The sequence below is a fragment of the Ictidomys tridecemlineatus genome, chromosome 8 (assembly GCF_052094955.1).
Source record: "Ictidomys tridecemlineatus isolate mIctTri1 chromosome 8, mIctTri1.hap1, whole genome shotgun sequence".
In the NCBI taxonomy this organism is placed as follows: domain Eukaryota; kingdom Metazoa; phylum Chordata; class Mammalia; order Rodentia; family Sciuridae; genus Ictidomys; species Ictidomys tridecemlineatus.
Genome location: NC_135484.1, coordinates 84,281,471 through 84,296,736, shown reverse-complemented (window position 1 = coordinate 84,296,736; position 15,266 = coordinate 84,281,471). Strand labels below are relative to the sequence as shown.

The following is a 15,266-nucleotide window of genomic DNA, read 5'->3' as shown; positions in this document are numbered from 1 at the left end:
TTTTTATTTATTTATTTATTTATTTTTGAGAGAGACAGAGAGAGAGAGAGAGAGAGAGAGAGAGAGAGAGAGAGAGAGAGAGTTTTAATATTTATTTTTTAGTTCTCGGCTGACACAACATCTTCGTTTGTATGTGGTGCTGAGGGTGGAACCCGGGCTGCACGCATGCCAGGCGAGCGCGCTACCGCTTGAGCCACATCCCCAACCTGGCTTTTTATTTTTTAAACATTTATTTTCTAGTTGTAGTTGAACAAAATACCTTTATTTATTTATTTATTTTTACGTGGTGCTGAAGATTGAACTCAGGGCCTCGAATGTGCTAGGTGAGTGCACTACCGCTGAGCCACAGCCCCAGCCACAAACCCAGGCTTTTTAGTTTGGTATTTTCCGATTCTTTTTAGTTTTTTCTTTTTACAAATTAAAACCACCACTACCACCAACCAAAAGAGCAAGTACATAAATAAAATTCAAGCCAAGATATATCTGTAGCAAAAATCATGTTGGTTGTCATGGTGCCCAATGCATATTTCTTGAATTGAAATATGAAATCTTTTGAGTCTTCAGTTCTGTGAATTTCTGCCTTTGCTAGCTAGGTATGGAGATGTCCATAAAGCATGTTGAAACTGTGAATAGCGTTTCTAAGTTCACGGGGCTCTGAGCAGGGTTGAACTGACTCCATTCATACCATCTGTCATTATTCACGTACCCTGAGGACTTGGTATTGATGTAAAATGATGGTTCAGAGGTGAGTGCTAAACAGCTCTCTGGCTGTTTTCAGCTGTTTCCTTCCATCTACCTCAGGCAGAAAAAAAGACAGCACCAGAGAAATAGCTTGTTCTAGGCTTTAAATCAGAACTACCACTGCTGATTCTGGACAGCTGTCCTCTTTTTCCTTTTCTCCTTCCTTCCTTTCCTTTTTATTTTTATATTTTGTGGTACTGGGGAATGAACTTGGGGCCTCATACGTGCTCAGCTATCGCCGTGCCTTTGAACTACACCCCCAGAACTGGCCTCTGTATTTTTTGTGGTTCTGCCTCTCCACTCTAGAATCTGTCTTTGAAACCTTAGATCTATAGATTCTTTGGACTCTTCTGTTCAGTTTTGGACCAGGCCCCTCACATTTGGCTTTCCTAGAAGAGCTTAGCGAGACCTTCCTCTGTTAGCTCTGTGTTAGCTCTAGGATGTGTCCCTCTTAAAAGCTTGTGCATTAGGTAATGTGGCAATGATCAAAGGTGCAATGGTTAAATTATGACTTCATCCGTGGATTTGATGAATTAGTAATTTAAATGGACTACAAGGAGGTAACCGTAGCATAGTGGGAGGAAGCAGGTCACTGGGGAAGTGACCTTAGGGATTACATCTTGTCCCTGGCACCTCACTTTCTCTCTCTGCTTTCTGACTGTCATGAGCTGAGCAGCTTTTCTTTGGATGACCTTCTGCCATGATGCTCTGCCTCATGTCAGGCACAGAGATATGGGGTTGGCTCACCATGGACTGAACCTCTGAAACTATGAGCCCAGATAAACTTTTCTTCCTCTAAGTTGTTCTTGTCAGGTATTTTTGGTCACAGTGACAAAAAGCTGACTAACATACTCTAGTTCTAAGGGATCCTACTGGCCTGGCTAGTGTGTGACCCTTTTGCCCAGGGGATAGGAATTTAGGCAGAAATGCAGTGTTTGAGGTCAGTTTATGAGGGTGGCCATATCCTCTCTGTACCTGGAGAGTGAGGTTGGCTAAGGACTCAGATCTAGCTATCTCCCTCTTGTAACTTGTAGAGGCCAGGTTGAGCATTGATATAAATGCCTACACTGTTATATTCCTTCTGCTGAAAGCAGTCACTTGGGACAGGACCTTGTGATGTTTTCTGTATTTTTTTTTTGAGAGAATTTTTAATATTTATTTTTTAGTTCTCGGTGGACACAACATCTTTGTTGGTATGTGGTGCTGAGGATCGAACCCGGGCCGCACGCATGCCAGGCGAGCGCGCTACCGCTTGAGCCACATCCCCAGCCCTTTTTTTTTTTTTTTTTTTTTTTAGTGTAGAATAATTGGTTTCTGGGCAAAAATTCCAAGAAAAAAGTTGCAATTTTTGAAGCTGAGCCCCTGACAAGATTGGTTATTATACTCCTAGCAATACCACCCGCAGGCTGATGTGCAGAAGCACTCCTGGCAAGTCAGCAGGCTGACTTTTTGGGAATTATTTTACCCAGCCAAGAATGGCTGTAAGACCTAACTAAGATACGGACCATCACTGCCTATTCAGGGACCTTCAGTGATTTTTTGTGGAGATTGCTGGTGTTATCCATTTTGCCTGCCCCTGTCATTGGCCTCAGGAAACAAAGGGGCTTCAGAGGCTTTCTGACAATGAGTAACATGCCTTAGCTTGAACATCCTCTGTCAGTTTGGCCTAATGTTATAGACATCAGGGTCTCTGACACTGTGAAGGCAGCCGGCTTGGCTGGCTTCTACTCTGACCTTTCTCTTTAAGAAGTTGTTACTCCTGGTGTAGGTGAACAATCTTGTGTGGGAACAGGTATATTTGGCGAGGGGTCTATCCTCTGACTGTGCCCTGACACTCCGCAGCAGCTATGGCAACCTCAGAAACGTAGCTCTGGTCAGGTGAGGGGGCCATGAAATCCTGAGTGATTGGACTTCTCTGATTTTAGATGTCAAACAGACATAGACCTTGCATATGATCCTGCATTCCAGAAACAGTCCTTACAGACATATTCTCCAGTCACGGAATTGACTGCTTGAGACAGTCTGGTGCAGGCAGCAGGTACTGTGCTGTGCTGAGGCAGCTGATGGAGATCCCAAGTCATCCAGAGGTGACTTGAAGGGCCACCGTTCCAGTATCTCTGGCACACAGCTGTTATGGCAACGCAGAGGGCACAGTTCCACTCTAAGTGCCCTCCTGTGTGGGTACAGCAGGAGCTGACCAGGCACAAATGCTGGACTCTGCTACGATGGTGCCATGCATGGCCTGTTCAAATCCCGCTGTGTTCGGTAATCATTTCTGGTGGTGCTATATCGCCTGTGTCTTCCTTACTGGTGAGGGTTAGATGCAGGTCCAAGATGGGCTTGGGAAACTAGAGGGATTGTCTCATGCACGGAGATCTTCCAGGTGCAAAGTCATCAAAGATGTCAGTTCATGATGTCCTCTGTTTAGAGGGACATGACACCTTCACCACGATAAGACATTGGCAGAATATGGGTGTTCCCTCCCCTCCCCTTTAAGTAACATTGAGAATTATTGTTCATTTTTAAAGTCTTTGTCAATCTGCAAAAAGAAAAATAGTACTTTATTGTTTTCATTTTCATTCCCTTAATTACTAAACAGCACATATTTATTAGCTATTTGTATTTCTTCCTGGGCCTTTAAAGTGCACAGCTTTCCCATGCCTCATGCTGTGACAGGCCCAGTAGAGCCAGCTGCCAGTTACCATACTTGTCTCAGGAGTTGGCCAAGGGTACAGTGACCTGCTTCTTTTTGATCTGCCTTTGGTCACTGGTTTTAACAATTAGTTTCTAGCTTACTGCTTGATTCTCAATTGATTAAACTACTGCCTACTCAGTTTTCAGCACTGTGCTTACCCTAACTTTCATCTCCGTACTCTGGTAGAGAGGTTTCTTCTGGTTTCTAATAACAGAGCCAGCTCTTTAATTTTAATCAAAGGACAGAGAATAAGAATCAGAGAAAATATTTGCTCCTTGCTATCAGGAGTTCAAATCCAGTTGGGAACAAAAAAAATTTTTTGTAAAATAAAATATATACAATAAACATTGTGTTTTTTTTTCTGCCTATACTAGTAGGATACATTCAAGAGGAGTAAACTCCAGAGGTATTGAAGGTTCAGTGGTGCCCACATAGTCATTTTTGCCTGTTGGAGGTGTGTATGGAGGGTAAGAAGCTGGAGCTCATTTCACTAGTAGTGATCAAAGAAGGAAGAACATTCCTTATAGCAACTGCAGAGGTCTAGATGTATGGACTTCCTGGGTGAACTGCAAACAAATCTCTGTTTGGAAGAAGATGCGCGTAGAAATATAGATGGGGACAGATTGATAAGGGCCTTGTAAACCATATAAAAGCACCGAGAGTCATTCTGTAGACTAAAGCCATCAGTATCCTCTGGTCTATTAGAATGATCATTCCAGTGTTTACTCATTGCTTGCTGCATTCCAAGAATTATGCTCAACATTTCAACCATGTGCCTCATTCTCAGATCTATGTTTCAGATGGATCACACTGTGCAGTGGGGAAGCTGTATCAGAGTGGGCAAGATTGGAGGGAGGAGATTAGTTGCAGTTGTTAGAAAACAGGATATGGTGGTGGACTGTGAGGATGAAAAGGAGAGAGATAGAGAAAGAGAGAGAGGGAACGAGACAGAATCAATGGGGCTGGGAATGTGAGAGGAACCTGGGATAGCTGCTGGAGTGCCTGGGGTGAGTACTCCATGAAGAGACACTGTCTGGGAGATTATAGGAAGACTCAAGTGATTTTCATCTGTGTCCTTAGTTAAACATCTCTCTGATATGCTGTGGTTGAATTGAAAGAGACCTGGATTTGAATGCTCAATTCCATCATGTGTTTGGTGCTAGAATATCGGGCCAGGTATCAGTTTTCTCAACTACAAGGTGAAGACAATGCAGTCCTGCAGAATTAGAGTTATTTGAGACAAGGCAGAGTGCCTGATGTAGTGCGACTCTAATAATTGGGGTCTGTTATTTCTACAGTAGACTTTTCTTTTGGCATCACCTTAAGTTTGGTGATGTCCAGTTGTAGAAGGAAACACGATGCCAGGAATTAAAAGTTGGAGCAGAATCAAGATGTTTTCGGGGGGAAATAGAAGAAAAATTTTGATTTGTTTTCTTTAGTAATATAGACGTGACATTTCCCCAAACCTATTTATTTTGGGGAATGTTCTGGATGTGTCTCAGGGTACTACAAACATCATTCCTAACCTAATAGGATACATGTGTACAGGGGCCACCTTTATATAGTTAACATGTGTGGTTTTTGTTTTAGGACCCCAAATCCAATTTGATCCAACAGTGGTTGTCACAACAAAGTGAGCTTGGAGTCATTTCCAAAACTTTTCAAGTATCTTCACATCCAATATTTGGTGACTGGTCCATTCAAGTTCAAGTGAATGTAAGTATAAATATGTTTTGGGGGGATATTAAAATGATTTAAATCATTCAGGTGGGAAAGTATATCCCAAGTCGCTTATTTAACAAATAGGAAAAAAATTAATACGACCATCAAGACAATATAAGTGGTTTATTTTTAATTTACCATGTTTATCAGTGGGTTATCTATCATCAAAACATTTTAATCATTGTTATCTTTTTTCTATAATAAAATGTTTGAAACCTAAAACCTTTTAGCATTTGGGTATAAAACTGATTAAATAACTGTCTGCTTACTTATTACATGCACTGAGTATTTTAAAACTAAGAAATGACTACGTAGCTATTTATTTGGCAAATTTTAGGTCTTAGAACAGTTCCTGGCAAGTGATTGAACAAACCCTTGGTCTTTGTTTTAAGAAATAATGACTTTAAACAGTCATGTTGACCTCTGTTTCTTAAACCTTCTCTCTCCCCAGTGACTTTACCTGTTTCCTTTATTTGCTGCCAACTTGTGTAGCTCTGAGATCTAACAGGGCAGGGGCATTAAAATGCCTTCATCTCTCTGCCTCAGGTTTTCTCCTGTGCATCACTGTATGATACTTGAAATTCCATTCAGTGTTTTCCCCATTTTTCTTTGGAACTTAAAAAATATATATTTATGAGTAAGAGCTGTAAACAATAATTCTATTAGTACAGGGCTTCTCACTATTGATGTTTGGACAAAAATTCCTTCTTGTGGGCACTGTCCTATGAACTGTAGGACATTGAGTTGCATGTGTGGCCTTTACCTTCTAGATGCCAGTAGCAGCTTCCTCTCCCTTAAGTTGTGAAACAAAAATATCTCTAGTCATTGCCAAAGTTTCCTGTGAAGGAAATACCCTCCTCCTGTACCACTGAAAGCTACCGTATTAGAAAGAGTAATCACTCATTAACCTAAGATCCGAGGTAAGATAAGAGTACCCAGTATTTAATAGGTGCCTCAATTTTAGGTATCATTATTTGGTGTTGGGGATGGAATCCAGGGTCTCAAACATGCTAGGCAAGTGCATTACAACTGAGTTACAACTCCAGGTGTGCCCCACTTTTAATTTGTATTATCACAATCATTAATTAATAATTCTGAGAACCGATTTTATTAAACTCAATTTCTAGATGAGGAAAATAAAGTTTGGAGGAGTTTGCCAATTTGCCAGGAAGCCTGGAGCCAAAAGCCTGTGCTCCAAATTAATCCTATAATTCCATAACCAAAACATCATGGTAAAAATACCTTGAATCTGGGCCCTGATTAGTAGATGTAAGAGGTAGTACACCTTTCTTCACATTCAAAGCAGTATCTTTTAGATGAGTTTAAAAGAAAAATGATAAATTATCAGTTTGGACATAAAATTATCCTTTTTTTCAAGGTCAAAAGTGTCTAATAGCAGCAATTTTATATGGTTTAACCTAACAGATAACCTACCTCAGGCAAACTTGTTATTGATAAGAGGAACCTCAGCAAACAAATGGAAATACATGATTTTTTATCATGTCTTAGAATTGTGATTCTATTTCTAGGAATTTCCATTCCCAAAAGAAGCAACCCAGGGAAAGAGCTTAACTTAGTTTTTGAAATTTCAATTAAAATATTTAGTATTCTTAATTCTTTTTAAAATACCTTTATTTAATTAATTCATTTTTTTATGGTTCTGAGGATCGAACCCAGGGCCTTGTATGTGCTAGGTGAGTATTCTACCGCTGAGCCACATCCCCAGCCCCTAGTATTCTTTTTTTTTTTTTTTTAGTATTCTTAATCCTTTCTTCAAAATTATGTTCTTACTTTTGCTCTATTTAAAAATAATGGGCTCTTCTTAACCCTTAAAAAGGAAGGCCACTCTGACACCTGATGAACCTTGGATATTATTTTGAGTGAAACAAACCAGTCACAAAGGGACAAATGCTGTGTGACATTTAGAGCAGTCAAAATCATGGAAACAGAAAGTAGAATAGTGGTTTCCGGGTGGGGGGGGCAACTGGGGGTTGTTTCATGGTAGAGTTTCAGTTTTCTAAAATGCAGAGTTCTGGGGATTTGCTGCACAGAAATGTGAACATATTTAAACAGTACACTTAAAAATGGCTAAGATGGGAAATTTTATGTTATGTATAATTTACCATAATCAAAAATAAAGAAATTAAAAGTAATGGGATATAAATTGGTCATTAAGTGTATAGTTGATATTTATTTTTTTATAATATGTATATTTTATAACCTACAAATATGTTTTTCCTTATATCAAATAAAGAAAATATATTATCAGTTTTTCTTTATGTAAAAACTAGGTGATATGTAAAATGATCTGCATGAAATTACAGCTTGCTTGATGCACTGTAGTTTGGAGTCTCTTGTAGGACTCAGTTGCGGGAACTGACCTAGATGAAAGAGGACTGTGTTAGGGTCATAATAGGACTCTTTTCCCCCTCTCACCATGAACATTTAAAAAAATTTTTTTTGGTCTTTTTTCCATATTTTTTATTGGTACATTATAATTTTAAACAATAGTGGGATTGTTACATACTCATTTGTGCACACAGTATAATGAAATAATTTGACCAATATCATTCCCCAGTAATTTCTCTTTCCTTCTTCTCCTCCCACCTGCTGGTCCATTTCCTCTACTCTGTTGATCTCCCTTCTATTTTCATGATATGCCCCACCTTTCTTTTCCTTTTTCCTCTCTTATTTCCACATAAGACAAAACGTACAACCTTGACTTTCTGAGTTTGGTGTATTTTGTTCAACATAATATCCTCAAGATGATCCATTTTCCTGCAAATGACATAATTCTATTCCTCATTCTGGCTGAATAAAACTCTTTTGTGTATGTATTCCATGTCTTTTTTATTACATAATGGGGCTTTTGATACTTTCTTGATAGCCAGACTTCATATTTATGGATGTTTACATGATGTGTTTACCAATTTTATCCTTTTTAATTTAGCAGAAGTTCTATTGAGCGCATGATATGGTTTTAAAGAATATTGGAGGCCATGTTATAAAAAGTTTCAAACTTGTAGAGAAAAATGTTATGGGTAATTATTAAAAGCATGATTGGAGATGGGGATATAGCTCAGTTGGTAGACTGCTTTCCTAGCATGCACACAATGCCAAGGAACACACACACACACACACACACATGCACATACACACACACAGCATAATTGTAGGATTGGCATCTGAGGTCTTAAGTTATTTTACTTATTTATAATATAGCTAAGTAATAGCCAAAACAAAATGTTAGATAAATACAAAATTAGAGAAGACTTATAGGGGCACTGTTTTACAGAGAGAGAAGGGCTGGTGTTTAGGGGTTGCTTATAATGTAAACACTGGGCCTTCATACTCTTTGGTTTTATGAGCTAGTCCTCTCTGTAGTGTCATGTAATTATAATAAGTTTTAAGAAGGTTGGCCAGGCACAGCCAAGGTATTTTAGATATGTTCTCGTATTTATTCTGCATACTGTGTAATTCTGTAAGGTGGGCATGATTGTGCCCATTTTATAATGAGAATATCTTGGCCCAGCCACATAGAGGTACTTCCCAGGTACGCTCAGCTAGTAAGCACGAGTTGTTTGACTTCTCATTTGATCTTTAGTTCAGTTTGGAGTAAAAGGCTGCTTTCTATTAATTTTATTGCTTTAAGATTCTCAAGCTCTCCGCCTGGGGTTGTGGCTCAGCGGTAGAGCGCTCGCTTAGCACATGTGAAGCCCTGGGTTTGATCCTCAGCACTACATAAAAATAAATAAATAAAAGTAAAAGTATTGTGTCCAACTATAACTAAAAATAACAAATATTAAAAAGGATTCTTAAGTTCTGTATATTAGAGCAATAAACTTCATAATGTCCACAATCTATAGATATATAAGTATTCTGTAGACTCAGTTCTTTTCTTAAACTGAGGAACAAAATTCTTTCTTTTTTTTTTTCTCCCATAGTTGACACTGTGTGGGACCACATGCTAAAAACAGCAAACCAAGTATTCTTTAACTCTTTTAGCTGCCTAAAGCTGAAGAGCACACTTGGCCTGTGGAGAGGTTGTGGTATGGAGTGAGGGTGGGGGTGGGGAGGCAGATGCAAAGTGAGGAAGCATAGAGACAAGACACTGGAGCTTGTAGAGAAGGAGGAAAGTGTCCGCATTTGTGAGACTAAGGGGAGAGGGAAGGATTTGTGTAGAGGCAGGGAAAATGGAAGAGATTCGGGAGAAGTTTAGCATTACTGGAGCATGTAGAGAATGATGGAAATTGGAGACGAGGAAGCATACTATAAATTTTAAGGAGTTTGGATTTTATTTTCAGTTCTCCATGAGTCAGTTGTTTATCCATCCATTCATCCATCCATCCATCCATCCATCCATCCATCCATCCATCCGTCTGTCCGTCCAATGTGTGTTGAGGGATTATAGTGCTCTAATGAATATAAGAAAGCTAAACATGTGATATCTATTTTCAAATATCATAGCTGTGGTGATATGAATAATATTATTCAATGTCACAAGGGTGACAGAAGAATACAAGGCACTGGGGCTGGGGATGTGGCTCAAAGCAGTAGCGCGCTCGCCTGGCATGCTTGCGGCCCAGGTTGGATCCTCAGCACCACATACAAACAAAGATGTTGTGTCCGCCAATAACTAAAAAATAAATATTAAAAAATTCTCTCTCTCTCTCTTAAAAAAAAAAAGAATACAAGGCACTGTAATAATAGCAAAGGATTCCATAAGATGGTTGAGCTACCTTGGTGATAAAGAGTGTTTATTGTAAAGATGAGCGCCAGTGCTTTTGGGGCTAACTGTTTTCCCACCTTATGGTCCTTCATTTTTTTTTTCACTTTTCCACCCACCTTTGAGATGTTCTCATCTAGATATGAATGGGGCTGGTTACACTGGCCCAGAACCCCAGAAGCAAACCTCTTTTTGAATGGCTGGCTGTCTCCTGATGGGCTGCCCTTGGGTCAGCATGTCCTTTGCTGGTCCATTCAGAAACCACCTCTGCACAGTGAACAACAAGGGTAGTTTTAGCTGGAAGAAAGGTCCTAAGTGATTAATTTGTTCAATAAGTGGTGGATAGAATAAGGACCAGTGATAAGAAGAGTAAGAGAGTGGAGGAAATTTGTGGGAGAGATCTTTCTGTTCAAAGATCAACAAAATTTCTTATGTAGCAGTTATGGACTTGAACTCTCATATTGCTTTGGTATGGGAGAAAAACACTCTTAAGGAAATTTAGTTGCTTAACAAATTTAAAAAATATTCACAAGATCTAACCTTTTCTCACCTCTTTGGTCTTAACGTCCACCTTACCTTAAGCTCTGTGCTTTAGAATACTATATTCTTTTTAAAAAATATTTATTTTTTACTTTTTAGGTGGACACAATATCTTTATTTTACATTTATGTGGTGCTGAGACTCGAACCCAGTGCCTCAAACATGCTAGGCGAGCGCACTACCACTTAAGCCACATTCCCAGCCCTAGAATATTATATTCTTTATATCTCTTGAACTCACAGTCTGTCTCATCCTAGAGCTTTTCCTCATTCCATTCCCTCTGCCTGGGATGCTATTTTTTTTTCTCCTGGTATTCTAGCTACTTACTTTTACAGGTATTCTCTAATGTGGCCAAACCCCTCCAAACATTCCCCTAGCATTCTGTGCCCCTCTCGTTGCATTCATGTCCTTTTATTTGGTGGTCACTAATTGACTGTGCTCCTTATAAGGGTAGCTACTCTTGTTCACCCCTCCATTCCTGGGACCTCGCACAGTGGTTTACATATAAGCAGCAGTCAACAGTTATTAAATGTCCTGAACTAAATACAGTGCCCCTTTCTACATTTTATTAAATATCTGTTTCCTTTTGAAGGCAAGCATATTGATAATGTACTTCTTATTGTTGATGAAATATTAACTTGTGTCCCACAACTATGAAAACAAAACAAAACAAACAAACAAAAAACCAAAAAACAAAAAAACAAGCCACCCTTAAAAAAACTTTTTAATGGCCACCAGAGGTCAGTAGAGTCAAAGAGATATTTGGAAATGCCACCCAGACCATCTTTATCTCTGGTTTTTGTCCTCCGTTGACTCCTGAGCATCACTAAGGACTATATATTGCCTATTATCAGATTTTCTTATTAGCAGTGAATAATGACTATGGGGGAAATATATTTATTATAAAATAGTCCACCATCATAGATTACGTTTTTACTTTCTTGAGGCAGTGACCATTCTCAGTATAAAACTCAGTGAGGGGAAACTTATTTTCAGTACAATATTTTGAAATCCTATTTGTCTGTAGAAAAGGTATGCAATGATGTTAGCATCACCACCGAAGGCCAACGTATTAAAAACACAGGACTTATCAGATTATTTGATTCATAGTGACTGTGTGGATAATCAGAAAGTGGCTTTCTTTAAATACACTTTCTTTTAGGTCAGAAAAGGGTCCTTTAGTGAAACACATTTGATGGACTCCGTGGCTTTTATCCAATTACTACAAGTTAATTGTAGAAGATTAAGATAATGTGCCATTTATTTTACTGTTAACCTTTCTGGAATAATTTAAATTGCATTTGACCTTCACGTATTGCTTTCATCTTCAGTATTTTTAATGATGAATTATGAAATAATGAGTACTTATTTTGATCTAGGTTTTACTCTTGTCTTTTTTATGTCCTTCATTGTATGGTATATAGTGGAAGGACAAGGACAGTTTATATATTAATGAACGTATGATTTTTTTACAATGCTTTTTTAAAATATCTATTTTTTAGTTGTAGTTGGACACAATACCTTTAGTTTATTTATTTATTTTTATGTGGTACTGAGAATCGAACCCAGTGCCTTGCATGTGCTAGATGAGCGCTCTACTGCTGAGCCACAACCCCACCCCTCAAAGGCTATTTTAATTGTAGAGGAACTCTTGATTATTATTTTGAAGTCTTCTTAAAGTCCTTTGCTAATTTAAAATTAGTAAAATTTCATAACAACACTGACACATTTTGGTGTTATTTATGCATATGCTTAATTTGCATAATTACATTGAATGTGCAATTTTTTTTTTCTGCTTTGGGGACTATACTTCTCTTTGAAATTTTTTTTTAATTGTAGATGGACATAATATTTTTAGCTATTTCTTTTTATCTGCTGCTGAGGATTGAACCAAGTGACTCACATGTGCGAGGCAAGTGCTTTACCACTGAGCTATGGCCCCGGCCCTGTACTTTAGAAGAATCTTTAGAAGAATCGCCGTCTCTTCTACCTCTCCCATACTTTGATTGCTCAGTTCTCTTCTGTCATTTCTCCCTCAGCTTCCTTGAACACCAGGCCTCCTCTCAAAGGGAAGAGGTTTATTTTTAGCTATGACATTTCAGCATTGAAGTATGTTTTATGGGGCTGTCATACTTTAGCTACATTTTAGGTTAAGTGGGGAAATGTGTTCTGGTTTGAATTAATGTGCAAATACACTATGCAAAGATAACTTGTTTTAAAAGTTAGACCTTGCTTGTTTTTTTTTTTTTTTTTTTTTTAGTTTTTTGCTTTGCTTCTCTGGGCATTTTATCTTTTTGGTGGTATTGATGTCTTTCCCAAATAGTTGCAGTTTTCCTCTGTTTTTTTAAGTTGCAATAAAATACACATAAAGTTCACTGTCTTAATCATTTCCAAGTGTATACTCAGTGGAATTAAGTATATTCATATTATTGTGCAACCATAACCACCATCCATCTCCAGAGCTCTTTTTGTCATGCAAATCTGGAACTCTGTACCTATTAGACAGTCACTCCCAATGTCCCTCTTTGTTCTACTCTGGCAACCACCTTTCTGCTTTCTGTCTCTGATTTGACAAATTCTAAGTACTTTGTATCAAGGAAATTCTAGGAAATTATATTTGTTTTTTTGGACCACATTTTGAGAAGTACTGACAAATGACCAGAGAGTGAGGCATCTTTAGTATTTATTCTATTGAGAGACATTGTTGTGTAATAGACACTGTATGGAACTGGGGACAGGTTATCTGATTTATTTGAATTTCCTAGTGGTGACACTCTCAGCTATTTACTTTATCTCTCTAGGTGACTAGCTCGGTAGATCTCCCTGCATCTTAGACATACTAAATGAGAATTTTTGGGACAATCTATATTTTTACAATAGCATCTCTGGTGCTTCTGATACACAGCCAGCTTGGGAACTATTAAGCCCGATAATCTTGTAGTCTCTTGTAGCCATCACTGAAGTTCTCAGCCTTTGTCCTAATCTTCAGTGTTGAGAACGGGGACAAGAAATAGAATGCTCATATAGAATGCTCATAATAGAAAACTCAAATAGATTCAAAGCTTGAAATTTCTCTTTTGGGGGACTGTATAATAAATTGTGAGTGTCAAATTATTTGTAATTAATAAACAATTTTCATTGAATTGTTCCTTTTCTCATAACAGTGGCATCTACTTTCTCTAGAGTTAGTTGTAGAGGGCTGCAAAGATCTTACTACTTTTCAAAGCTTTTCAGAATACACCTTATCTTTCCCAGTCTTGCTGCCCTGCTGTTGCCTACTAGGTCAACTTGTATTCACTGTCAGGAGCTGTTTTTCCTTTGCAAATGAGCACATCTTTGTTTGGACAAATCTTGTCCCTGAAGCACTCTACAAATAGCATCTGGTAACCCCTCTGGCTTGTGATGACAACTTAACAGGAAGCACGAAGGGTAGAAAACAGTGGCATCTTCTCTGGAATGTTGATGAGGCTTCCAAAATACTGTTGCTGGCCTCTGCTTATAAGAAGAATGCTTTTTTTTTGCAGGGAAAGATCTCCAGTTCTTACTTGCATGTGCAGTGAGAAAGGGAGAGAGGAATTGGTTTTAGAATGCTGATTTCTTGGTAAAAGTGTCATACTTTGTTCTCCATTCCTCAGAGCCTTTAGAGACAGCACTATGACAGCACTTACTGATCAGTGTCTTTTTTTTTTTCATTTAACAAATATTGTGAAAAGATACACATAACATTGGATTTGCCATTTAATCAGTTCAGTGGTATCAAATATCTTCACATTGTGATGCCACCATGACCACCGATCAACTCCAGAATTTGTTTTATTTTCTCAAGTTGTGACCAGTGTAGTTAAAAAAAATGTCTCACTCATTAGACTGTGAGATCCTTGAAGACAGGAGTCCTGTTTTATTAATTTTTATATTTATTCTGATATGGCATTTGACCTGTTATAGGAGCTCGTTTATGTTTGTGGGTTGAAAGAATGTGAGAATGGAGTGAAGGAACAGTTTCTCCTGAGCTCCTGCTATCAGTTATTATCATCTGTGATGTTCTTTGACTTATATTCATTCTATGCTGTATGTTTCTGCAATTTAGTAAGAATATTTTGTTCTTATTTTATTTTTTTTCATTTTGAGAACTTCAGTCAGTGGGGAATATGACTTTTGGATTAATTTTCTGGACTTTCTGATTTATAAAATTAAAAAAGAGCTGTTTTTCCTTTGCAAATGACCACATCTTTGTTTGGACAGATCTTGTCTTGATGGTTCTAATTCCTCATAAAATTTAAACTGTCCTTACAGTTTTCATTGCAGATTATTCCTATGACTTTATTGAGCCATTTGATCTATTACTGCCAGTTCTTTGATGGTGTGCATTTTAATTTCTGAGAACCCTGTGACATTTTTTTTAAAATATTTATTTATTTTTTAGTTTTTGGCGGACATAACATCTTTGTTTGTATGTGGTGCTGGAGGATCGAACCCGGGCTGTACGCATGCCAGCTGAGCGCGCTACCACTTGAGCCACATCCCCAAACCCCATTTTTTTGTTTTTCTTTGATACTGGAGGTTGAGCCCATGGGCATTTTACCAGTGATCTATATACCCCAGCTCCTTTAATTTTTTTTTTTTTTTTGTATTTTGTGATGGGGTCTTGCTAAGTTGCTGAGGCCTTGGACTTGTGATCCTCCTGCCTTAGACTCCTGAGTTGCTGGGATTCCAGGCCTATACCATTGCACCCGGCTGATGTGAATTTTTGTGAGGAATTCTTGTGTTGCTCTTTCTCTCTAGGAACCACCCTTAGGAGTGCCTTACTTTCAAATGTCTTGTCCCTATCCCTCATCTTTTTAG

General features: G+C 38.3%; 1 protein-coding gene across 3 annotated transcripts in view; it reads left to right on the top strand.

Annotated features, from left to right (window-relative positions):
- The window catches only part of Cd109 (CD109 molecule), a 136,482-nt gene that overhangs the window by 27,108 nt on the left and 94,108 nt on the right, over positions 1-15,266 (top strand). For all 3 annotated transcript variants that reach the window (XM_021720804.3, XM_005341260.5, XM_078019717.1), the window contains one exon: positions 5,027-5,152. In XM_021720804.3, coding sequence (XP_021576479.2) covers positions 5,027-5,152 — 126 coding nt within the window. The remainder of the gene's footprint in view (positions 1-5,026; positions 5,153-15,266) is intronic.